Consider the following 24,221-nt stretch of genomic DNA (forward strand, 5'->3'; position numbering starts at 1 on the left):
GGAAAGCCCCAGGCCCAAGGCAGGACCACTAGTACAAGAAGAGGATAAAGCTGACAGCCAGCAGCAGGGCTGCAAGAACAGAGCATCTCTGGCCTGGCCTAACCCAAGGCAGCTGACCCATCTGGCACAAACTGCAGGGCACTATAAGAGGAACGGGCACGAAGCTTGCTTCTGGCAGCAGCTGGCAAGGAAGGCCACAAGGAGCCCACTGCAGGGACGCACAGGGCTGCAAATATGCATGGCCTCAATCAGAGGCAGCAGTTACTTCCAAATTCATTTTTAAATGGAAACAATACTCAATAAAAATCATAGCTTTAATTGCTGACTGTGCCACCAATAAGTTTTTGCAGCCATCTTGTAAGCAAGGATAACAGAGACTAAGGCAACCGTGCACAGACCTGTTCGTCACAGAAACTGGAAGCCACAAAAACTGTTTGGACAGTGGCAGGTGCCTGGCAAATTCAGCCTCACATCAGAAAGGCTGCAGATAACGGCAGGGCAGCTGGCTTTCAGCACTGCTCTCCTGCCACACAGGTCCGCATTACACAGCCTGCCCCAAAGGACAGCTGGAACAAAGCTCTGCCAGAGGAGACAGAAGGAGCTCCACAGTCCCACGTCTCTCCTTGCCAGTGCTGGCAGGGAGCTGGGGAAGCTCAGAGCTCTTCAGTCAGCCCTTACACAGCTCCCCAACACTGGTAACGTCAGGGAGAAGCACACAGTCCAACATTCTAATTTCTGGGTAACACCAAAAATAAGCACAATAGCGAGACAGAAGGTGAGAGTTTGGTTCTCCCCTCCTTCCTAATGACAGCAATGGAGAAGCAGGAAGACAAAAGCAAAAGCAAAGGAAAAAACCCCTAAGTTAAAAGCTGTGATAACAAGAGCTTCAAGAAAAATAAACCAAGTGAACTACTTCGATTAAAACAGAGGGCAAGGGGTGAGCATAGGGCAGGGAAAAAAAAGACTTTTCTAAAGCTCTGTTTAGGTTCCACTAAAGATCACTCACTCTTGCAATGAGCAGAAACCCTCGGGGCTCCGGCCGCCTCCTCCTGCACTCACTGCTGTGGGCTGCAAAAGGAAACCAGATTCTTCCCCTTTTATCTGCACGGATTCCCTCAGTCCAGGACTTGTTAGCAGAGCATTTCCTAACAGCGCTTACAAATCGCTACTGAATTCGCACCCGTTTAGCAGTAACCTGAGCAATATTACTAGAGCTGGGGGCCAGCCTGCCTGGCTTTCAGGCAACTCTCGGTGCCACCACGACAACCCTACAGCTCCGCCCGGCAGCACCGATGCACTAAAGAGGCCCCTCCGTGCTTCGCGAAGCTTCCATCAGCTCTGCACGTGGCAGAGCACGGAGGCGGAGAGAAGCCCAGCGCCCAGCAGACCGCGTGCCGCAGCCTGGAAGCCAGCGGGCCGCCCGCCCGTCAGCGCTGGAGAGCAGTAACGACTGCCACGAGTGAGCCCTCCGTTCAGGGACAGCCCGCTGACAAGCACTGCTCGTTAAATACACGTCGTTACGCAGTGCCAACATGCGTTTTATTCAGCAGTCGCGATCCCCATTTGGCCCTCGAGGCGCGCTGCCCCAGCCGCCCTCCGCCCGCAGAACCGATGCTCGCGTCCCGCCCGCCCCGCCTCACCGAGCTCCCCGCGTTTCTGCCCCGCTCTCACCTCAGGCCCTCCGGGCTGCTGTGCGGCTCTCCGAGCTGCGGGCAGCGGGACCTCGAAGCCCCGCTCCGGTTGGGCCGCGTCCCGCAGTCGGTCCCGACGCTCCCGAGGGAGCGCACGCAGCGCCGGTGCGCGGAGCAGCTGCGCGCTCACAGCGCTACGCTACGACCTCGGCCGGGACGAGCGCCCAGCCCGGGCAGCTGAGCCGAGAGGCTCGGCCCGCCCTGCACAGCTGTGCGGGATTGGGCCGCGAGGGAGCGCGTGTCGGCATCGCGCCGAGCGGCCCGGCGCGGCTCGTGCGTCGCATTCCGTGCTTTAAACGACTGACAGCAGCAACGGACGGCAGAGCGGAGCGGCGGTCCCGCGCCGAGCCACAGCCTGGCGGGAGCGGAGCCGCAGCCAACGGCGCTCCTTGCGGCACTTGTCCTGCAGTCGTCCCAGAGAAGCGCTGTTGTGGTTTCCAGAGAGCGCGTAGCTGGGCACAAAGCACAGCGCGTTCAGCTTTAGCACCGTTTGCAGCCCTTCACGTTATCTCAAAAATAGGGCTGTGGAGCAGCACGGGGCAGCCGTGGCCGTGCCCCACACGCGGTCCCAGCGCCCTGTCAGGGTGCCACCATTGTAAGGGTTTCATTTGTTGAACATTTATCACCTCTAAAACTCAAAGAAAGGAAGCCCGTGCTCTGGAAACCGCCATTTCCATGACAGGCTGAAGCCAGAGGGCAGGCACTAACCTAATAAAGCTGCAGAGATCAATCTCATCAAGCAGATGGAAAGGCTCGCACTGATGCACGGTAATGCCCCGAAGAGATGAAGCAGGGGAGATTCAGCTTCAGAATGAAGACACTTGTCTTCCAGAAAACAGTGTAGAGCAACACAGGAAGATAAACTAATAGAATCAGGCAAATAGACCCATCACTTTATTAGGCAAGCTGAAAAGCAAAACTGTGGAATTAGGAAGAAACTCAGTAAACCATGATGGAAAAGAAAACAAATTAGAGGGAACTAGGCAATACTGAGAAGCAGATTGTCACTGTCCATCAGACAGAAATCAGAGTAAGGTCGGGCAGGGCTGGCAAGGAACAAAGAGCTGCCACCATGACTGATTGCAGTGCAGGTGATGAGGCTCCTGTTTCATGTGTGCACAAAAAAGCCAGCAGGGAATGAGAAGCCACTGAGCAACACTGAGCAGGAGATGTCATAAAGCTCCTTCCCTCTTTAAAGCTTAAGGGCTGTGAGCACAAGCAAGCACAGAGCTGGTCAGGGCGCAGCTCCACATTGCTATGGAAGACATGTTGCAAGAAAACTACAACTCCTGTCACAGCAGGCTGGAGCAGCAGCCGAGATCCAAACCAGGCAGGATCCAGGCAGCAGCTGCTCCACTGGCAGCTTCAGATTCAACAGCTCACACAGCTGGGAGCAATGTCCTGGTCACACCATAGCATCTGCAGAGGCCCCAGCCCCTTCCAACTCAGAGTGTGAGAGCATGCACCTACCCTGTGTCCAATGAACTAGGCAGAGCTCAGATGAGAGGAGGATGAGATCCCTCCTCATCACAAAGGTTTCCACACTGCATTTTCCATCTCTTGGAAGGGGGCTCTGGTCACCTGATGATGGGCTTAACACAAAATTAATGCATGGGGAGAACACCTGCAGAGCAAGGGGAGGAGAGCTGCAGCTGAGACAAACTCTGAAGCAGGTGGACTGGGGTCTCACACCTGAGCAAGCATTAAGTGCCTAATTAGCTCAATAGCTCCATTTCAGAGCTGGTTTTGAAAGAAAGTTGCTAGGAGTGCATGGCAAGTAAAGCAATCCGGGCAGAGAGGGCAGTTCAGTTTCAAGTTTCAAATCAAGTTAGAGGCAGAAGACAAATTTCAGCCAACTCAGAAGACAAGAGCTCTATGCAGAATAACAACTCACATAACTTGGAGTCAAACAAGGAATCACCCAGCAAATAGAGGCACATTCAGGATAGCGACAAGCCTGCAGGGAGAGGAGATGACTAGACTGAAGTTCTGTACACACTTGCCTCAATTCTGCTTTAGATGTTCAGGTGTTTTACTTGGATTTGTGCCCAGTGAGGAATACCAGACCCAATGTGTCTGATAATAAGAAAGATTTCCCTGGTATGTAATGTTTATATATGTTCATAAATGGAATACTGAATGCTATGTTATTCTCTGAAAAGATTATATTAAAAATACTATTAAAAAATGCTTGTCTACCTTTCACATATCATTTTTCTGCTAGAAAGCTATCTCAGGATTAACAGATTATCAGTGCATTTGCGTTCATATTCCAAATTCAGTATCTCTGGTCACTTTCTTGTGTTTGCACAGACCACTTAAGGGCTACGTGAAATTGCTTTGGATGCTAAATAGTACTGCAAGTACTGCATTAGATGGGAGGGAAGAGAAATGTGACTTTGTTGTGATGACTCTCGAGTGCACTCCTATTTACTGCACTTTCCCCTCTCCTCCCCCAGGAATAATGTGCCACTCAATTTTCCAATTAGATAAATGTATGAACACTGAGTTACCAGAGGCAGATCATTAAATCTTTTACCTACTCCACGAGGGTCATATTCGAAATAGGAAATAGAGTATACTGCATCAGCCTGTGTATGCACAGGTTATGAAAATCTGTATGAGATCCAGAGAATATAAAGATCTCCAGTGCTCTTTATGTACAATAGCTAATTTAATCCACTGATACCAGGGTAACTTCTGTAGTAGCCAAAAAGAGTGTTTTAGGGCATAGGCTGTACTACTTGAAAGCTCCAAAGAAAAGTATTCACATCTGCACTATTTCAAATCCTAGTCTTCTCTACCCCTGTCTTTACAGAACATCAATCACAAGATGAGGGAAACTGTAAGCTATTTTCTAGTAACACACTGCCAATCGCAAGACAAATGTCAGATGTCACAAAATGAGAAGCAACCATTTTTCAACTTGGGAATGTCTTCAAATATATTACAATGAGATTGAAAAAAAATGACCCTTTCAACTTCGTTTGTTCTGACAGCTGCCAGACCTCAGAGTTTGGCATTTTATCTTCATACTGCAATAATCCTTATGAAACTTAAACAAGGCAGAGGGCAGTGGCATTATGTACAAAAAATTACAAACACTGAACAAAACCAAGTGTCTACTACTGCTCTGACTTGTGTTACAGAAAGAGAAGGAAAAGAGAAGCAGCTACTCCCACAGTTGTTATTATAACACATGCTAGGCATTAGATTCTTGCAAGCCAACCTTGACTTCTGTGTTGCACTGCCATGCTCACTTGGGAAAACAGCATGCTGTTTAAAAACAAAACATCAGAAAGTAAATCCTAAACATTCCCTAGAGTAAAAAGTCACTCCATACTGAGTGTGCAGTTAGTCCTTGACATTCAGTGTGAGGACTTTCTCCACACTGACAGCACGATCCCTGTATGGCAGACAACAATTCTTGTACGTCAGCCACTGGAAGATTCAGACATCAAGATCAGGTCATTTGCTCAAACCAAACCTCACTGCCCAAACATTGTGCCTTCTTAATATTTTGTCATTTTTGACAGTATGACAAGCGCTGGAACATGAGTAGATTATTAACATTAAATAAAAAAACAAAGGAGGAAAATCACATTATACATTATCATCATAAAATATGAGACCAGAAAAAAATCGACTGAACAGCACCGATGCACCAAGTTATCTGTGTCCTTTTCAGCCAGTCTGTCTCTTTAGCCCCCTCCCCAAGAGTGTGATTATGCAACTCACAGTTCATTGCTTGAAAAATAAGAGTAGAACTCCTCCAAAAGAGCTCCAGTGGAGTCCAGCATTCTTGACAAAATATCCTGTTGAATAATATAGATCTAAGTTGTAGAAGAAAAATGAAGATTATGTGCAAAGTCCAAAAAAATCTGCTCTAGGTGTTACCTAGGCCCAAATAAGATAGCAAACACCAAAGTAGTATGAAAATCAGCAAACCTAGAATACAATTAGTTTAGCCTAAAGTGACCAGACTGTCCTCCTGGATGACTTCTGGACCTGGTTGACTTCTTACACCTTTATGCAGTAAGGCTCTTTGCAGCAACAGTGCTTACTACTTGAAGAAAAAACAACACTGAAGTCAACAAATGTTACTTAATGAAGCTTGGTTGCTTGTGTTTTTTTGCTGTGAATCATTGTGATCTTATTGTTTCTGCAGAAGCAAAAGGACTCAAACATCTCTCATTTTTCTTTAAAAAGTTAACAGCACTTCTTATGGCAAGGACACGTACAAAGTAGAAACAGAAATATGATTTCAGAGGTTTAAGACTGAGTTATAAAGGTAAGTGCATAGCTATGGGCAACGAGCAGATCTGTACCAGTACCGACAAGCCCAGTCCAAGCAACTGAAGTAACAGGGTCAAAGCCTGAAGTCTGACCAAAAATATAATCCCAGGTTTTTGTTTTCAAAAACACACAACTGGAACTTGCAACTGCAGCTCCTTCATTGGTGCCCATGATACATTTAGTGCATTCAAGGCATGTAATTTCTTAACATGAGTGTGCCTCTCAGGCGGTGCACCCAATTCCCATGATGTTGGTTATCTTCTCACTGTCTGTTTGTTCCTTGTCTTCACCTTCAAAATAAAAGCAGTTTGTCACGTGAGATGCACTGTAGGCTCAGTGGACAGGTTAAAAAATATAGTAGCCATTGTGAGGAAGGATCAGTATTTAAGAACGGGACTTTTTGAAGAGCATAAGTAGGAAAAAAAAAGGAATTCAAGAGTCTTTTCCTCATCCTGCAGCTTATACATACCTGAGATTAATTCTCAGTTCTCTCAGTCTCTCCCTGCTCCTGGTGAAACAGCAGCAGGATAGCGATGACTTCTGCAATCTGCAAGTTTACCAGCTGCAGCCGTGCGGTTTAGGAGGGGTGCGTGCAGAGCTGGGGTCACCTCAAGTCCATCTGTCGGACAAGTAACCGCTGCACCTCGGCGCTCCACAACCCCTCGGCCGCAAAGCAGGCGCTTCTCATCCAGGGCAGCCAGGTGATACTCACAGAAGTCAATCAATGATGCCACCTGCTCATGAAGAGGGAGCGACTTGTATTTTTTCTGAGCCAAACAGAAGAAAGCTTCAACAAAGGCTTGCAAACACATTCCTGCAAGGAAAGTGACTTTAAAGGAGATTCACAGCACATAAACATAACAGTACCTCATTTCTGTGCTACCAGCGCCAAACGTCTACGGGCCAGGTATGAACATAAAGTTGTGCAGTTAACATATTTAATACAGCAGCCATATACAGTGTGGAAAAAACACAGAGGAAAAAAAAACAAAAATCAAAGACCAAAAGACAAGGTTCTGTCTGCGTGTAACACACCTGAGCCCGTTTGGTGTCTCTATTTCACTGAGGCTATTCCTGTTTTTACAGACCCCAGCCTGACCAGCACCCAGGCAGCCTGAGCCAAACTGGTACTGCAAAGACTGCTTTCGAGATGCTGTGCAATTAAGCTGATGTACAACCAACTGTGGTTTCTCTTGCCTCAAATATTAAGTTGAAGGCAAATCAGACACAGTAACACACTGAGCTTCAAAGAAAACATTTTGTTGGTCTCCTTTTTCTCTGTATATCACCTAGATGTCTTGGCTCGTGTCAATTAAGAGCCAAGCGTCCTACAATAGAAGTTTCACTTCAACTGAAGGAAAAACAAACAGCTGAAATCGTAAGAAGGGAAAGTGGTGCAGTGCCAGAAAATCCTGCTGCTGTAACAAACTCTCTGCCCCTTCACAACCTAGAGTACACTGCAGTACAGAACTCTTCATGTGTTCTTTGATCACACTAACCTGATAACACATTAGCACAGCCAATGGAAAGAAGGGCTGCATATTAACTGCATATTAACATATTAACATATTATATGTAAAACCTTAAAATAATGCCTAATTTCATTTTTCATGAGTAGAACCGTTTCAGCTGCCCTGTGATTTAATTGGCTCTCCAGTTTGAGCACACACTTTAAGAAGTTCAGTTTAGGATGAGGTTTGGTTTTTTGCACGTATTTTTTTCTAACAACACTGGTTTATCGATGCTGCAGGAAGAACACCTTTTCTAAATATTACAATTACATTCTAAAGTATAATTTCTCTCAACTAAGACTGCAGCTGAGGTCTCTCACGATCTTGGCTATAAAACAGCTTCCAAGAGAACTGCTGGGTTATCGGAAAGCAGCAGCTGCCAGCTCAGTAAATTATTTTATCAGTCACGGTGAGCTGCAGGCAGAGAAGGCACCTTTAGCAACATCCAGCTGCCTGCTCCGTAAGTGACACTCATGTGAAGCACTGAGTGAACAAAGTTGGAAGCTGCAGTTTTACAGCAACAGTTCTCTATGGGCTACAGCTGGAAGCAGGCCAAATGCAAAGACAACAGAAGGGAGTGGGGAGTTGCTAAGGAAATGATACCAGCTCACCACAGAAACCACACTGAAATCCTAAATGCAAATACTCATTTCCCATGGGTGTCATATCTGTAGAAGAAACTGACTAGACACCACTGACAGACCTGGAAACTTCTCCACATCTGTGAAACTGAGATCCTTGATGTCTCAGCAGAAGAGACCTACGGATCTATTATCTGCAAGGGATACCTGAAGTCAGCCTCAACTCGGAGAGTTTTTTTTATTAAAATGTCAAAATAGCAGAAAAGATGAAAGATTATATACAGTGATGTCCAAAATCAGCCTGGGCATCAGTTCAGCTGGGCAGCACAGGAGGGATTTTCAGAAGATGTGAGTAAATTAGGCCCCTGAAGTGATGCTCTGCTGCCCTGGTGCTGTCTACCACAGAAATACCTGAGTCTCATTTCAGAAATATATATGAAGCAAGCGTGCTTACTTTAACAACCTAAGTCCATAAAATAATCAGCAGAAGAAACCCTTTAGTGATGTTTTGTAACCACCTATTCTCTTGAGCAAATCATTTGCTTTACCTCAGGTAAGCACACAATGCAATTTCATATTAAGCAACAGAAAATGGGGCATCCTGGTATTATCTCCAGCATCCAGTACTTCAGAGTCCCCTAATGCTGCATCCATAGCGTGCTGCCACTTAGGACTAAATTATATACAAACATTTACAAAAATTAGGTTTGAAGAGGTTTTCATTGCAAGAAATCCTTTCTAAACTTCAGCGGAGGAAAGACATCAGAAGCGTCTCCCTGACCTGCACACAGTCAGCTCTGGGCCCAAGGGTCAGCAGTGTGGATCCAGCGCTGTTGCAACCATTTCTCACCACAGGGAAACTAATTACATCTAACAACGCCTGTCCTCCCGTGTGAGCAGCAGATAGGAGCCGAACTCACAAAAGAAACCACTGACATTTCAATTAGTTTGTTTTCCTTTGAAAGGAATTTATGAGAAATCTGTCTTACAAGCCCCAGGAGGGAATGCAGATGAATTCTCCTCTGGATACAGGTAAACTGAATAGAGTTTGTAACTTCAGAACTGTACAGAAGAGACTTGGATGGTCTGAGAGGTCTGGGCTTTGTTTTTTTTTTTTGGAGGTGAAACCAATCTTCATGTCTATGCATAAAGATTTAAAAAATAATCAGTGTAATCACATTTTTAAAAGGAAACCAAAAAGATTGATGGGATGTTCTCTCCAGCATGCTTATTAAATAGTGAGATATTTTCTGTAATAAGCAAATATTTGAAGTGTAACTATCTAACAGGGAGGTATTTGTATTCATTTTCCCAACCACTCAGCTGCACAACGAAGAAGATACGCGATGGTAACAGAGGAAATCACCAGGGGAGCTGGGAATAAGATCAGAGGTTAATAAACATTGTCCTTTTGGCTTAAAAATTCTAAAGAATTCTTACTGCTGTTCAGCAAACAGCTTCCCATAGCTGCTTTTCTTGTCCAATGTTTTCAAGAAATGTATTTTAGTTTAAATGCATTGTCCTGATAGAGAGGTAAATGGTTCAAATACTGAGCTACCACTGGAAGGGGCACGCTGTGAGCATGGGCCTGGCAGCTCCTGCACAAGGAGCTCTGAGCAGCTGAAAGGAAGTCCCAGGACAGGAAAATCCCTGGTGGAGTAGATACATTTCCTATAGAAGATTTTTAGCCATATTGAGTATATTCTTACATTGAACATCACAAACCACGCTGGATGTAAACAAGTTTAAAAGCGACTGAAATGACTAATGCTCTTACATGAACAAAGAGAAGCATCATTTGCCACAAGGGGTGCTTGCAGGGAAAAGCACTGCTAATCATCCTTAATAAGAGCCAATTTAATGGTGAGCACCGTGTGAGTTTGTAGAGAAATCAATTGTCCTTCCCTCAGCCAACACAAAGTCAGTGAAAATGGGGAAAAAAGAAAACAAGAGAGTATATAGTTGGGCAACTGGGAACTCTCTGGAAAGCAATATGGCTGGTTTTCAGTGTCCCCAGAGTAACCAGTTTGGATGACAGAATTAAATCAAAATGAAGTTAATCATATTTATTTCTAGCTCTGGCATAGGTTTTTGTTTAACTCTTAGCTAGACCATGTAAGCTACTCCATTAAGGACATATCTTCTTACACTGTAATTAAGTTGGAAGCTCCATTGGGAATGCCTTTAAACGCTCTCCTGCAACAAGAGTTATGAATGCTAAATTACAAGCATAACAGGGGCTTATGGCAGATTTATGCCATTAAATAACTGAAAACTAGGAGTGATCTATAGATACAGGCAAACTGCCATGGAAGTAGCTAGGAGTTGTTGTACATGCCCCAAATAGATGTGCCTTGCTCCCATCATTTTTACTGAAAGCTTCAGGGGTGCTTAAGCTATCAAAACTACCCACAAAAACAAAAAATCACCAATTTTCATGGTCTTCAAATATAAAATAGCATTACCTGATTCTTTGTGATCAATTCCCATGCTGTTCCACCTTCGTGTGATATCAATGTATAAGATATCTACAGAAGCCATTGAAAAATTGCTGTTACTGAGCTTGCAGTTTCTGTTAAAAATGAACAACAAAAAAGCAAAACATCTGATTACTTCCAAACTTCCAAGCCATAAAAACCCATGCAAGAGCAACACAGAGGACAATGGGGAAAGTTCTCCCTGTATCCTAAGCACGCTCACAGATTTATTTTATGTGCTACTGAACACTGCATGGAAAACAGCAGCATCTTTGGATGGATCTTAGGCATTTGGTGATAAGCAAACGTGGGAGATCTGACACTTGTGTGGTCTGAGCCCACAGGACAGTGTTGATCAGTAGATGAGAATGAGCCATCTGCCCTGGATCGCAGAGCCTGGCAGCATGGCTGGAACTTGTGCATGTGCCAAAGCATCGGCCAAAAGCTCCAGCCAGGAAAAAAAATCTGTGACCGTGGCTTATTTTTCTAAGTTGTTTTTTCGAATGAAGAAATTATTGAAGGGGAACAAAAATTTGGGCAGGGAGTCTTTGAAACCACCTGCCCACACACATCTGCAGGCAAATCACAGCTGTATACCGTTTCACTCTTGAAAAAACGAGAGGGAATATTTCACACAACAGACAGCATTTCGGGAAGAAGGCTCTGCAGTTGGTGTGGACGTCTGGTGAAAAGTAAAGAGAACGTTTGCCAACGTTAAAAAGTTTATTTAACGTGCGTGAGGAAACTGCAAAGCCGATTTCATGGAGATATGGCCATTTATTTTAGTATTATTAAAAGAAAATGCTGGCGTTTATACTGTGTTCATCTGACAAGTGCCAAATTAAGGCTTGACTAAACAACAGAGAATACAGAACTAGAAAACATCCTGCACTGATCTGTAGATAGAGCAGATGCCTTCAGTATTTATATATCTGTTATTTGAATAAATCAAATTGTTTATATTCATTCCTGACTGCTAAATGCATCTGCATCGAAACAGAATTTGTATTTTAGGAATACATCTGCAGCTGCTGCTGATTTCTTTTGTCATTCTCAATGAAAGACAGAAAATGAGATATTTGCACCATGACTCCAACAAATACATCCATAAAAAACAGAATGAAAAAAATCCCGCAAAAAAAAAGCATGTGAAAAAAAAAAAATAATAAATGGAGTTCCTTGCCACTGTAAGTTGCAATTTCATGATGTAAATCCTTAGTGTGCAGTGCATCAATAACTGGCATTTGAAATCCTTTGCTTTGGCCTGGGGCCGATGGCAGTGCCCACAGCCAGCAATCAGATCTCGAGTGACCCAATTTCATTTGTCATGTTTCTAGTGCATCTCAGGAATACAGCTGTGAGAATGTGACACGTTGACCAGGACTGCAAATAGTATCTCCCAAAGTATCAGTGACCTGCTGTAGGATAAAGACCCACATTTCTATGAGACGTGGTTTCTCAGGTCAGGCATCTTTGGATTTTTTTTTTTAAACATGCAGTGGTTCAATGAACTTCAGGGGAAAAGTTCCTTCAGAAGGCACCACTGAACCTCCCAGCTCAAAGCCTGCCACGCTAGGGCCTGCTCTTATCCAACAGGAGCTCAGTGACAGCAGCGCTGCCCAGCAGGACCTTGAGTTTCCAGCTGTTCTATTTCACCTCATGCCATTCCTAAATAAAGCACGTTACTAACCTTATAAATGTCCGGAAACCTGTTGGCCCCAGTTTTGTTGTCCCTTTGACGCCAAGGAATCGGATGAACAACGCAGCCACCCTGTCCACAAGTCGCAGGTAATTGAACTGCTTGGCGTACTTTGGAAACACTTGCTTGAGACACAGGGAGGGCAGGCCAGCCTCTGGGTTTTTGCTGGTCTCGTATTCCAGTCCACCTGCTGGTCCTGCATCCAGTAGATCCTCTCTTGTTTCTGACACATGCTCTGAAGTCTGAGATCTGCAGCATGCAAAATAACCATAGCCTACATTAACTTTATCCACGCAAGATTCAACATGTTCTTTCTGCTTTTTTTTTAGTTACAAAACACTGCTTTATGAGATTTTTCACAACGATTTATAATCTTACATAAATACTGAAGTTCTCTAAAGCAGAAATCATGCTATAAAGAGTATCTAAAACAATGAGCAGAATATTCAACCCTTCAGAAGGTAACAGACTAATGTTCCCTTCTGTCTATGTCTCACATAAACAAGAAACCACCAGAAATACCAGTGGGCAGCTACAGTCAGCAAATTCAGATTAAAAATTGAATTCCATGAAATTTCACATTTCATGGGAAATGCTTAGAGATTGTTATAATCTAGTGCTATTTAAACTTATTTTCCTAGTAACAATTAGAAACTTCTACATTTCCTGATAAGTGAGGAACAAAAAGCACATTCAGATACATCTGCAAAGAAGAAATCCTAACAGCGCATCCAGAAGCGATACGGCCCACATCGACGCACAGTGGCACTTCTCAGAGGAGGATGGCTGGGCAATCCCATTATTTTTTCTTCAAATCCTCTGTGAATGCTGTCAAAATACATTATTTCATCTTCACTGTTGTTGCCAAATCCCCTAAATAAAGCTGATGGAGATAACGACGCTCTGCAATTAACGTTACGTGTAGATTCAGGATGACGTGTTGTTACATTTCCTCTGCTTCTGACACACCCAGATAAAATTAAAGATTGCTCCTGCTGTACATCCCCAAAATCAGACAGCTGGTGGTAATTACTTGGCACCCACTCAGCACACACACATTTTCATTTTCTTCCCCGTCGCTTTTCTAAGCACTTATCATCAGGAATAAGTACAATTCACACTGGGCACTAAAAAACTACATTGATCTTTTGTGTTCCTGAACAGAGTTGGTGTCCTTCACAAAGTTCTTTTGGAGCAGAGAGTAACAAACAACATAGTTATTATCCAACCACAACACTGTAAAAATTACCGAGCCAAAGCTATAGTAAAGCTGTAATTTCCACTTTGATACTTGAAGGCAAACTTCCTCAGCTCACTTACACCCATCCCTGGGTCAGGACACTGATCCACTGACACACCGCATCTTCTTCCACTCCAGAATACTGAAAGTAAAGACCACTTACAGGAACAACTAATTAGTATCTACAAAAAAATGTTTGAATTCAATTGCGAGTTCAATTTCTAAAAGCCACTTTTGGAGTCTAGTTTTGGACCCTCTTACAATCCAGGCTTTGAACTTATGCATTCCCACTATAGACGAGAGCAGCTCACCAACGTCCGACCCCAGGTGTGCTCAGCACAGCACCAGCACAGGAACCTCTCACTGCATTCACCACTGAGTACCTGTAATTGTGACCATTTTTTGGCAAGGCAAGAAATTCTGAGTCTTTAAAAAATAAGCAGTTTAGGTAAGGTCGATGGTTCTTCAGTAACGCTGCTCTGCTGCAAATAGCAGCAAATGGCAGAGTAGAAAGGTAACGTTACATTGATATTTGCTTAACTGAGGACAAAAATTACACATTCTTGGTTTCCTTCCTTCTCACGTGTGACTGGATGGCAATTTCACTGCCACTGAGTGCCTTCTGGAGGCCAAGAGAGCGACCGTGTGTTCAGCCAAAAGAACAAGTGTGCTGCCACTGTTTTTAATCCTAGGTCTGCTGATGAATTTTAATTCACATCTTCAGCCAGTTGAACCAGGCCATGAGCACATGGGAAACCGTGTACTCAATAAGAGAGAAGGTTATGTCTGTAACATAACTCTCATTTAATTAAGCCTCTGTGGAATTGTAGTCATGCGCTGCTGTTCAGAGAAATCCTGAAAGCTTCCTAACTGTAAATTCAGGAGTATTTTGGATTGTACATTATTCATTAACCGGTGATTTCAGTTAAAAATGTAAAACTTTCCTTTAAAAGATACTGGCAGAGCAGATGAGATTTTATTTTTCCTTTTAAATAGAAAATACCGAAGGACGGCATCATGGAAGTCCTTCCCATCCCTCGGCAGAGGCTGCAGGGGCTCCAGCAGCACAGCTCCAGCTCAGGCCTCACCTGCACGTCTGGAATTCCTTGGCATCCACCTCAGTTTGGGCCCTCAAATAAGTCACTGAAACTTCTGACTGGGAGATTGAAGATGCACCTGAAAATTCATTGGCAGAGCATGATTCAGGGCTGATTTCAGTGGACATTTTGGCACGAAATAAGCTACAACAGTGAATGGCTATAAGTGAGGTCAGCCTCAGATTCCTGCTGCAATGACAGTTAGTCCCTGTAGCCCCTGAGGAAATACAGTGGTTTAGAAGATTTTTCCAGCCCTCTGCTTTTCCATCCCACCTCCAAAAGAAGAGTTCAGCAGTAATAAATGAAGGTAACCAGACACGCTGCTCCGGGAAATGAGGAGCCTCACAGAAAATCCACCCGCTTTCCAAAACACTGTTTGTGGAATTCATCTCCCTCACATTCCCACAGCAGCTCTGGAGACAGACACAGCTCACTGTATACGAGAGGCAGAATGGGACACCTGTGTAAGATTTTAAAATGCATCGTCTCCACCAAATCACAAATGTTAACTCAGCAGCTTATTATGATCTAGGGAAACATTCTGTTCTAGCACAGAGGTGGAACAACAGCTTTCAGCTGGGGAATTTAAACTGGCAGTGTTCTCTTCTGCCCTGCGTTGACAGAAAACATCCTATATGCACACGATCCCTGGACACTTAGGGTAGAGAAAAGCACATGTGGAAACAGAATTGGACTCCATGCTCACGTAATGAGTTTCTAAGCCAATACCAAAGCTTTTTCAGCATCAGAAAATCTCTGCAATCTACTGCTGGCTTTCACAAGTATGTTGGGTTTTATTCCTCCGTTACAACAGGGGGTCAATCAAATCATTCCTGTGTGGATAACCCACGTTTCTTATCTTGTGTTTCTTCTCTCCCATTTCTGTCCCTGCCACAAGCACGGGGCAAACATCCCATTCGATATCTGATCCAAGCATTCACACTCCTCTACAAGTGATCGAAGCTCCTCAACACGATATGAGTATGATGAACATCAAACCCAGCCACAGCAATCCACTGAATTTGGAGGAAAAGCTTTGAACCCAAAGGGGTGTCAGGAAAGCGGACAAGGAAAAGCGTGGAGAGGCTATTTCAGTGCTGTAAAGCATGGGATCACTTTTCAGGAGTGCTTTCAATAAAACTGAGACCTTCAGAATCATGCCTGCATCAGATCCTGTCCCTGTCAATGACACTGAATTGACATACAGACTTTCCTGCCCACACTCACTGTAACTGCAGGCATTTGCACAGCCCGCATCCAGAGCGCAGTCCTCCACTGCTCCCACACACAGCACTCCAATAAAAGTTTATTTTCTGCATGTCAAGTCAACATAATTGTATGCACCCCGTCTCTGTGCAGTCTCAACTAATTAAGCAAAACTGCCAAGCTAGATATATTATAGCCAGACTCAGTACCTACAAAAACAGAATTTTACTGTAATCTGCACATTTTTGCAAGGAAACAGTGCACAATTTTTTTTTTTCCTTAGTGATAATTTACACTTGCTTGCAATGTACACTACATTTTCTTCTGTATCTCAGCTGCCATCTGCACACCTTAGGGTCAAACTGGATGACATAACAGCCCAAGGGTCAGCCAGTCAAAGATAGGCATAAGCACTGTCAGAACAGCTACAAAGAGCAAAAACACAGTTCAAAGTACTACAGCAGCAAATATTTAACAGGGGTTTTCAAGTCCATTCCTATCATCATTCATCAGTCAAATGGAAAACGCAGAACTACTCTTTCTATAACATTCACAGAACTTAATGTCACTACAAAACCTCCACATCACATTTATCACCCAGCTCTTTCTTACTCCAGAACACCATTTCCAAATGGCATCTCACACTGCCTCATTCAGGTCTCCATCTGGAGCCCCTGCACAGCACAGAGGTTCACGTGCTCTGCCTGTTCCTCTGAAAACCCTGCACAATGCCTGTGCACAAGTGCTGCAGTGGAGCTGCGGGGAAGGGATCAGAAACTCCAAAATTCAGAACAAATCTCCAGAAAGAGAAACCTGCAGAGACTTTCTCTATTGGCTCCTTCCTCCTGGGCTCTCCAGCAGGCAAGGGGAGGAGAAGAAAGCTGAGACCTGCAATTTAAAGCTGCTCCTCGGAATTAATTGTTCTGACTGACACAGCTGAGTCAGGCTGAATGAATGAAAGGTCAAATATAAGGTAATGCTTCTGGTGCCACACGGAATAATAGCAAGGCTTAATTTCCATACTCACGTCTGACCTCAATACATTAATTTCTCTAATTCCGCAGCTCACAACAGATCTTTCTTTAGAAATCATCAACAATGGAGAAAATATTAACTGCATCTTTAAAAAAAGAACTGCAATTTTAAGAAAGCTTATGGAAACAACATTCAAGACTACTAATCTTTTATGCATGAGCACTAACTTATTAATGTTTTCTCCATCTATGTCATATCCCTTTCATTTTGACTGGCCTTAATCTTTATGCAAATACAAGTTGCTATGGGACAAACAAATTTGCAACCACTAATTAAAGGCTGCAGCATTCACAACATTCTGTACGCTTGCACAGAAAATTTGGCCGTCCAGTTCAGAACAAAATCGGGCAAGAATTGGAACAGCAGAGTTCTAAGAATGCTTGTTGATATATTTAACATTTATAGCACTGTTACAAGTGAAAACTACGCAATTTTTTTTTAATCAACTGACTACCACTTCCCTAATAGAGGAAAATACTGTGTTCTGGATTCTGAAGCCATAAGTAATTCCCTCTGCTGAGCCTCTACTCTCAAAGCAAGGACTCCATTAGCAAAGTTACAAGCTCAGAAGATTCTGCATGACAAATCTGCCTATCCACCCACTTACCACCACTGTATGCAGATCTCCCCAAAGAAACTGATTCATGTCACTGGAGGCTACAGGTGTGCATGCATTAACACCATTAAACCATTCAGGAAATAGTCAACAACAGAACAATGCCTTTGTGGTACCAACCATTCATTAATTGACCTTTATGAACTAATCCGATTACTTTTATTAACACAGAGAAACCACCAGCACTCACAGGATGTGACAGCAAGGAGTTTCAGTCTGCCTGCACATTGTGTGAGAAATCAGCATCTTTTGTTTAGAGCCACCCCCGGCCAACTTCCTCTGAAGGAAGGGTTTGGTTTTCATTACTCCTGATAGATTTCATTTTGCTATTCGCTTTTAAGGCGCTTCTATGCCCTTACTGAAAACAGCATTAAATTAAACCACCAAGGGTCTTACTGTAGAAGAGGCAAAATAAATAAATAAGTGTTTAAAAGAAAACTGGACGCCCCAGGGGATTTCTTCCATAGGAAAAGTGTTCTTAGAAAGCAGCCACGACGATGCTAAGGTAGCAGAGGAGCTTTACCTGCCATCCAATGGAGCAGAAAGCAGCCACGCAACTGCCTTTTATCAGCAGAAATCCTCCTAGAATTCTACACACACAAAACATCGCTGCTGATGATTACGCTGCTGTTAAGTCATGTGGCTTTGCTTTCACTCTGTGGCAAATGGGTGCCAGGCAGCTTTATTTCTTTCTTATTTTTTTCAGAGAGTAGAGACCAATTATTATTTAAAAATAAGCCAATCATCCCTCTTTTCAAAAGACGAGAAGCAGCAGAAGTTAAATTATAGAGAACATCACTGCCCCCAATACATTAATTTCTGTCACTATGTCACTGTAAAAATTTACAGCAGATATAATCTCTTTGAAGGGGGATCAAGTCATAGAAAATACAAGCCTAGTTTTAAATAGAATTTTAATTTAAATGAAAGCTTCAGGGAATGATGTTTATGCTGCTTATCTTTCATACCTGGTGATTAAGTTAATTTATACTTAATGGAAGAGGATATTTCTAATCCCCAGACAGGCTCAACATCTGTCTGCGACTGTGTTTTTGGAAGCCTTAAGCTGCTCGTGATTGATGTAATAAAACCAGGATCCTGCAGAACCGACACCTGAAGGATAACTGTAAGAGGGAAAATGTTATTTTTCCCACTCAGTGCCTGTGCTCAAGTCAAGCCAAAATCCCAAGCACTTCATTTTGCCATCCCTTATAGACCTGCTTCGTACTCCCACATCGTTATTATTTGAGTGCAGACAGGGGAATAAGGGAACAGTTCTCAGGTATGGTTTATGATCTAATGTTCAGATTCGCTTTGTGCGCTGAGAACAAGCAACTTTCTGAATCAGCCTGAAGCTGATGACAATAATAAAGCTCCTGCAACAACCTGAGAAATAATCTCCATTTTTCCTTCATCTCTCATTCCACGTCTATTTAAGAAAGAATGCTAGCTAACTAAACGCTCGCATTTACTTCATAGTTACAACAGAAGATCTTGAAAAGGAAATATTTTACCAGGAAAATATATAATTTTCACCTTTCTGTCCCAACAATCACAGTTTTCCACTCAGAAGGAAATACAGGCACTCCGTTCTGAAAGCTGATGCATTTCCTGATGGCTGTTTCCTGAGGTGCTTGAAACATAACTGTCAACCTATGCCACGTATGGAAAACTGGCTGGCAGTTAAGCCCTGCTTCAGCACAAACACATCAGCCCCTCTCAGGCTGAGGAGGCGTCCGCCTTGGAGGCTACAGAGCATGGCAGAGGTAACATCTGAGAACATGACAGACCTCTCTATTATTTTCACAAGGCAGTTCACCTCTGAAATGAAAGGAAAAGCGAAAAACAAACATTTACAGTAATTTTCTCATTCAGAAACAGTAGTAACCCTGCAAAGCACTTACATACGCACTTAAATATTAGGTAACATCACAATTACTATTTGTTTTATGTCCTATCCAGAATAATCTGAGCAAACGTCAGGCCGTGCTTACTACCAGTTCCCCCTTGTTCAGCTGAAGGTTGGCATCAGCAATGGCTGAACACAACAAACAGGAATTCAATAAAGCTCCCAGGAAGGCTTTGAAGCACCGAAGTGTTTATGTTGATGTTTTTGACTTCTTGTTTGCTTCTTTGCTATTTGAAGGGGGAAAAAAAAAGACAAAAGAAGCTTATTTCCTTTGAATTCAGTCAAAGCAGGAGCACAGACCAAAGGCACTCTGACATCGCTGCTGTCACTACCCAACCAGGCTCCAGCAGCCACCAAGCTCCAAGCCGTGCTGCCAGGCTTCTTATTACCTCAGAGAAGCCAACACAGTGCTCTTGCAGCAGTCATTCTGCCAGCTCTGAGCTGCAAAACATAGCCTGCCTTAAGCCTGATTTTGTTACCTTTCAGATTTATATATCATGTGTAAGCAAATAACTGAATTCAAAGATTTGGGCTCACTGCCTCCATGTTCACTTTTATGGCACGTGGAAGGATGCTAAGCAGCCACCCTGCTTTATGCCTGACCTCCCTTCTTCTTGGGCAAACCTTGAAGATGAGAGCAACTTTTGTGGCCACACTACAAAGACCAGAAGAAAGTGAATGTTCTTATAGAACCTGCTTTGTCTATGTATTTTATTACAATGATACCCTTTCCTCTTGAGAATTACACAGATAGGAAACAAAAAGACTTCTTAATAACTTAAAGTGCAATACTGTGTGAATATGTAAGATTCAATTGCTACAGCATGTTTTCATATATGAGAATGCTTGGAAAGTTCCAGTTTATGGAAACACTCCTGGCAGGTCACATTGCTTAGCGCCTTTTCAAACCTCCTCTATTTCCACGCTAGAATATTTAGAGAGAAAAAAAAAGAACACGCCAGTAACAAAGCAATTAGATAAGCTACATCTCAAAACATTACCATTCAAGTCTAATTGGACACAATGGTCTCCATTTGCAGTTTGATAACACAAAAACAGAGTGAGGTTCACACCGGTGCTAAAGGCACTGCAGTGTGCCAATTACTGCAAAAATATACTGCATTTTTGGACCAATTAATTCCACGGTGTTGGAAACAAACCCTTTTACAACTCTGCAATTCATAACAATTCTCAGCCATTGCATTTTTTAAATGATCAGGACCTGTTATCAGTTCGCTTGTTTAGGGCTTTCTAAGCCAATGCTGCTGTCCCTCCACATGGGGTCATTTCAAGGGATTCAAAATAAGACTGAACGCACTCTTCATGTGGAAGTTAAAATGCAATCTTTACGTTTGAGATATGTTTAAGTACAGAAGATGAGCAGATGAACACAGGTTCTCACAAAACTGTACTACTGAAAAATGGCTCTCTATTTTGTTGCAGTGTTGAAGGTTGAAAGAAAGTAATCATAAATAACCCTTCCATCAAACATGGGGTTACTCTGTATTGCTTGTGAGAATGCCAGTAACTTTCCACAAATCTTTTATTTTATTAGCAAAGGATTGTAAAACACAAGAGTTGAAAATAACACCAAAGAACAGCATGGAGAAAAACCTTTTCAAATCAATTCTAACATTGCAAATGTTCAGAACAGCAAGTTATGAATCAAGCCACGATGCTGCACGGAAAATGCAGCAGCTCTAACCTTTCAGGAAGGGAGAAAGTAAACGATAAAAGGATCACTAAAGTCAGACAGATTGGCAATAAGTAAAGAACTCTTTGCAAACCCCAGTAACCACAAGGGATATTTAGTGAAGATTGTAGAATCAAGCCTGAAGTCTTTCAAAGACAAAAACTGAAGATCTTCTGCAATATTTATTTATGACAGTAATACACAGACTGACCTGATGTGCTACCAAACCCAACCTTGCCTGCAGTGGTTTGATAAAGAAAACCATTTAAGTGAATCGTTGACTTCTTTCTGTATCTATGCTACAGGTAGCTATTTTTGAAGATAGATTAATGTGCTCATTTGTATTTAAGCCACGCATTTTTAGTCAATTAAAACCCTTCAGATTCCATAGGAAACACAAACTTAAAAAGTTTTATGTTCTGTGAGAAGATTTTCAAAAGAAAATTGATAGGATCACTTCTACAATACATTCACGCTATTTACCACTGCTCTGGACTCAATACTATGCTTTCTTCTGCTCTAACAGCACTTCTGTGGAGCTTTCCCTTAAGTGGCTCTTAAAACCAACATAAAACTTCCAGTGAGTCAAGCACTGCCAGATCCTTCGCGTTGTTTCATGGAGGAACACTTCATATTTCAGCTCATGGAGTTTCCAAGAGGGCCTGTCTTAATCAATGGGAAAAAGGTTAAGAGCTCTTAACAGTGAAGCAGATAAATACCTAAACTGCAAGAAGGGAGAGCAAAGATCAAGGCACCTATAGCATTTGCTTCACAAAACCAAACAGGGTAGTTGAGGGCAGTTCTTCCTGAGCAGGATGGGAAACAGCAGCAGAAATAACAACCACCCAATTGACAGAAAAACAAAGTTAACGTTCCACTAATCTGAACTGAAGTAACACTGGCAGGCATCACATTTAAAAGTCATCCCCACATGTCTAACTCCTCAGAAGCCACGTGGCCTAACGTAATGGACAAGAATTGATAGTGAAGTTGGCAGATTGCCTGATGAAGGAATAAAACAAAAAACCCTCTAGGAAAGAGAAAGGGTTTAATTCGATGTATTTCCAAAGGGCTTTGGGAGAATGATGCTGAATATGAATGCTCGGTCATTTTGACTGATGGAGAAAAGAATTGTGTCAGCCTCTAAAATGAGCCAGAGTAGAAAGATCAATCTCAAAAAAAGCCATTCATATGAGCTTATAGACTCTCGGGCTGGAATAAGGCTCAAAATGAAGAGGTGGTGCTTGAGAAGCATTTGAATAGCTGAAAACCTGACCAGACTTCCAAGCAATAACAAAAGAACACAGGAATCAAGCTAAAGCTGCAGGAGTCAGCTAAAAAAGTCAATCAGCAAATGGAAACCAAAATATTGGTATTAACCGAGCTACGTTTATTACGTGCTTATTTTATAAATACTAATTTCACCCCATATAATTCCACAGGCACTGACAGCCCCACGGAACGAATCCCTGCAGAAGCACAGCGTGGGCTCACAGAAGCACACACCAAGGCGCTGTGCAGCAAAGCTGAAGCACAGCCGTTCTCTGCTGATCAGCAAAGCTGCCGCACCTCTGTCACCCTGCTCCGCCTCTGCATGCTTATGACCCGAGTTCCAGCCTTAATCCACCCCATCCCACCACCATAACCTCAGAACATGCAGTGAGATACACACAGTCATCAACAGCAGGAATGACTCTCGTCATCAAGTCTGGGATAATCATGCTGAAGATACGTGAAAATATGCTATGCAAAGACAATGTGTGCAGCAGGAGAGGTTATGAAACTGAGCAGGAAAGTATCTGGGAAATAGAAGAAATACAGCCATCCAGAAATAAAGCCATACTGCCTTTTTCCCCAACCCCTTCTTTACAGATTCCATGTTGTCCAACTGGAAACTGGTAGCTTTTCCCAATACTAGAAGAAGAAACTGTTTAAAGTGAGAAAGATGCATCATCCTTCATACAGTAGAAAAAAATAAATCATCTTTTTTTTGTTCGTGTGTGCAAGAATAAAACAACAAAAATAACAGCATGTATAGAGAAGAAGCACTCAAGAAAAAATAAACTACTGATGAAACAGTACAGTAAGCTATAAAGCTAAAGCTCTTCTTGTGGACACGACAAATTGATTATTTTTTATAACCACCATATGTTAAATTACATTTAGTTTCCAAAGTGCTTCAATTCTTTATTCTGTCAGCAGCAATTCCACTGCTGAATAAAAGCCCCTGCGTGACTCAGGGGGCTGCACCTCCTTTGTCTCAAACATGTGAACAAAGCAGATTTTACTCCACGATGCACTCATATCTTGTGATGATAAACACGGCGTTATACTATGGCTTCCTTGTCAAAGAGTAAAACGCTTGTTTTCTGCCTTCAGATAAATAAAAAATAGGCATGGAAATCCAAGAGATCATACTGGGACGCAGAAGAAACAACAGCAACACAAATATAAAGAATTTTCTTATTATCTCTTATCCAGATTAATCAGCATTAATAAACCAGGACACAAATATTCTCAACAGGACAGGGAAGGAGCTCAGCAGCACTGATGGAGAGCAGAAGTAAACTTCTAAAGACTTTTAGAGCAGAGCAGCTCCACATGACACACAGCTTCCAATGACACCACCAGACAGACTGACAGCCAGCTGAGAACACACAGTATTTGCACATGAGGCTGAGACTCCTTTTTGCTCCTGGCATTTAATGCAATTTTAACAAGAACAAATTGCTAACAATTAAGTGAATATTGAAATGAACATCTTTCACTACTATACAAATTCAAACTTAGGCAAAAAAAGTTTGCAATGTGTTTTAAAATAGATTTTCTGTTGGAGGCACAATATAAGCAGTGATTTGCATCAGCGATCATCTTAATTAAACAGCTGTTTACATAAAGTAACACTGATTTACTTCAAATGCTGCTTGGTGTCAACAGACCGTTCATTTAACTGCGGAAGTTTCCTTTAGGCTCAAGTCACTTCTCCCTCCTCCACTGCAGACTGCCTGCAGCAAATTCAGTACTGCTATACTTTATACAAATTGTTGGGGTTTGGGTTTTCTTTGCAGAAACATTTTGGAGCACAGTGCAACCTCCTGCACTGCATCCCTGTGTGACGAGGTGAGTGCAGGCAGCCCTTCTGACCACACTGGCTGCTGCAGAGGGGATAA

At 42.9% G+C, this 24,221-nt stretch overlaps 1 protein-coding gene across 8 annotated transcripts in view; it reads right to left on the reverse strand.

Annotated features, from left to right (window-relative positions):
- Nucleotides 1-24,221, reverse strand: part of TTLL11 (tubulin tyrosine ligase like 11) — a 49,759-nt gene that overhangs the window by 10,723 nt on the left and 14,815 nt on the right. For 2 of the 8 annotated variants that reach the window (XM_052669695.1, XM_052669697.1), the window contains 4 exons: nt 12,247-12,504; nt 10,545-10,651; nt 6,457-6,816; nt 2,564-6,277 (listed from right to left, as the gene is read on the reverse strand). In XM_052669695.1, coding sequence (XP_052525655.1) covers nt 6,479-6,816; nt 10,545-10,651; nt 12,247-12,504 — 703 coding nt within the window. In that variant the 3' untranslated portion in view covers nt 2,564-6,277; nt 6,457-6,478. Of the gene's footprint in view, nt 1-2,563; nt 6,278-6,456; nt 6,817-10,544; nt 10,652-12,246; nt 12,505-24,221 lie in introns of those variants that run through there. The other 6 variants (XM_052669700.1, XM_052669699.1, XM_052669698.1 and 3 more) reach the window with 5 other exon arrangements.

The sequence above is a fragment of the Tympanuchus pallidicinctus genome, unplaced genomic scaffold, assembly GCF_026119805.1.
Source record: "Tympanuchus pallidicinctus isolate F22 unplaced genomic scaffold, pur_lepc_1.0 scaffold8, whole genome shotgun sequence".
Taxonomy (NCBI): Eukaryota; Metazoa; Chordata; class Aves; order Galliformes; family Phasianidae; genus Tympanuchus; species Tympanuchus pallidicinctus.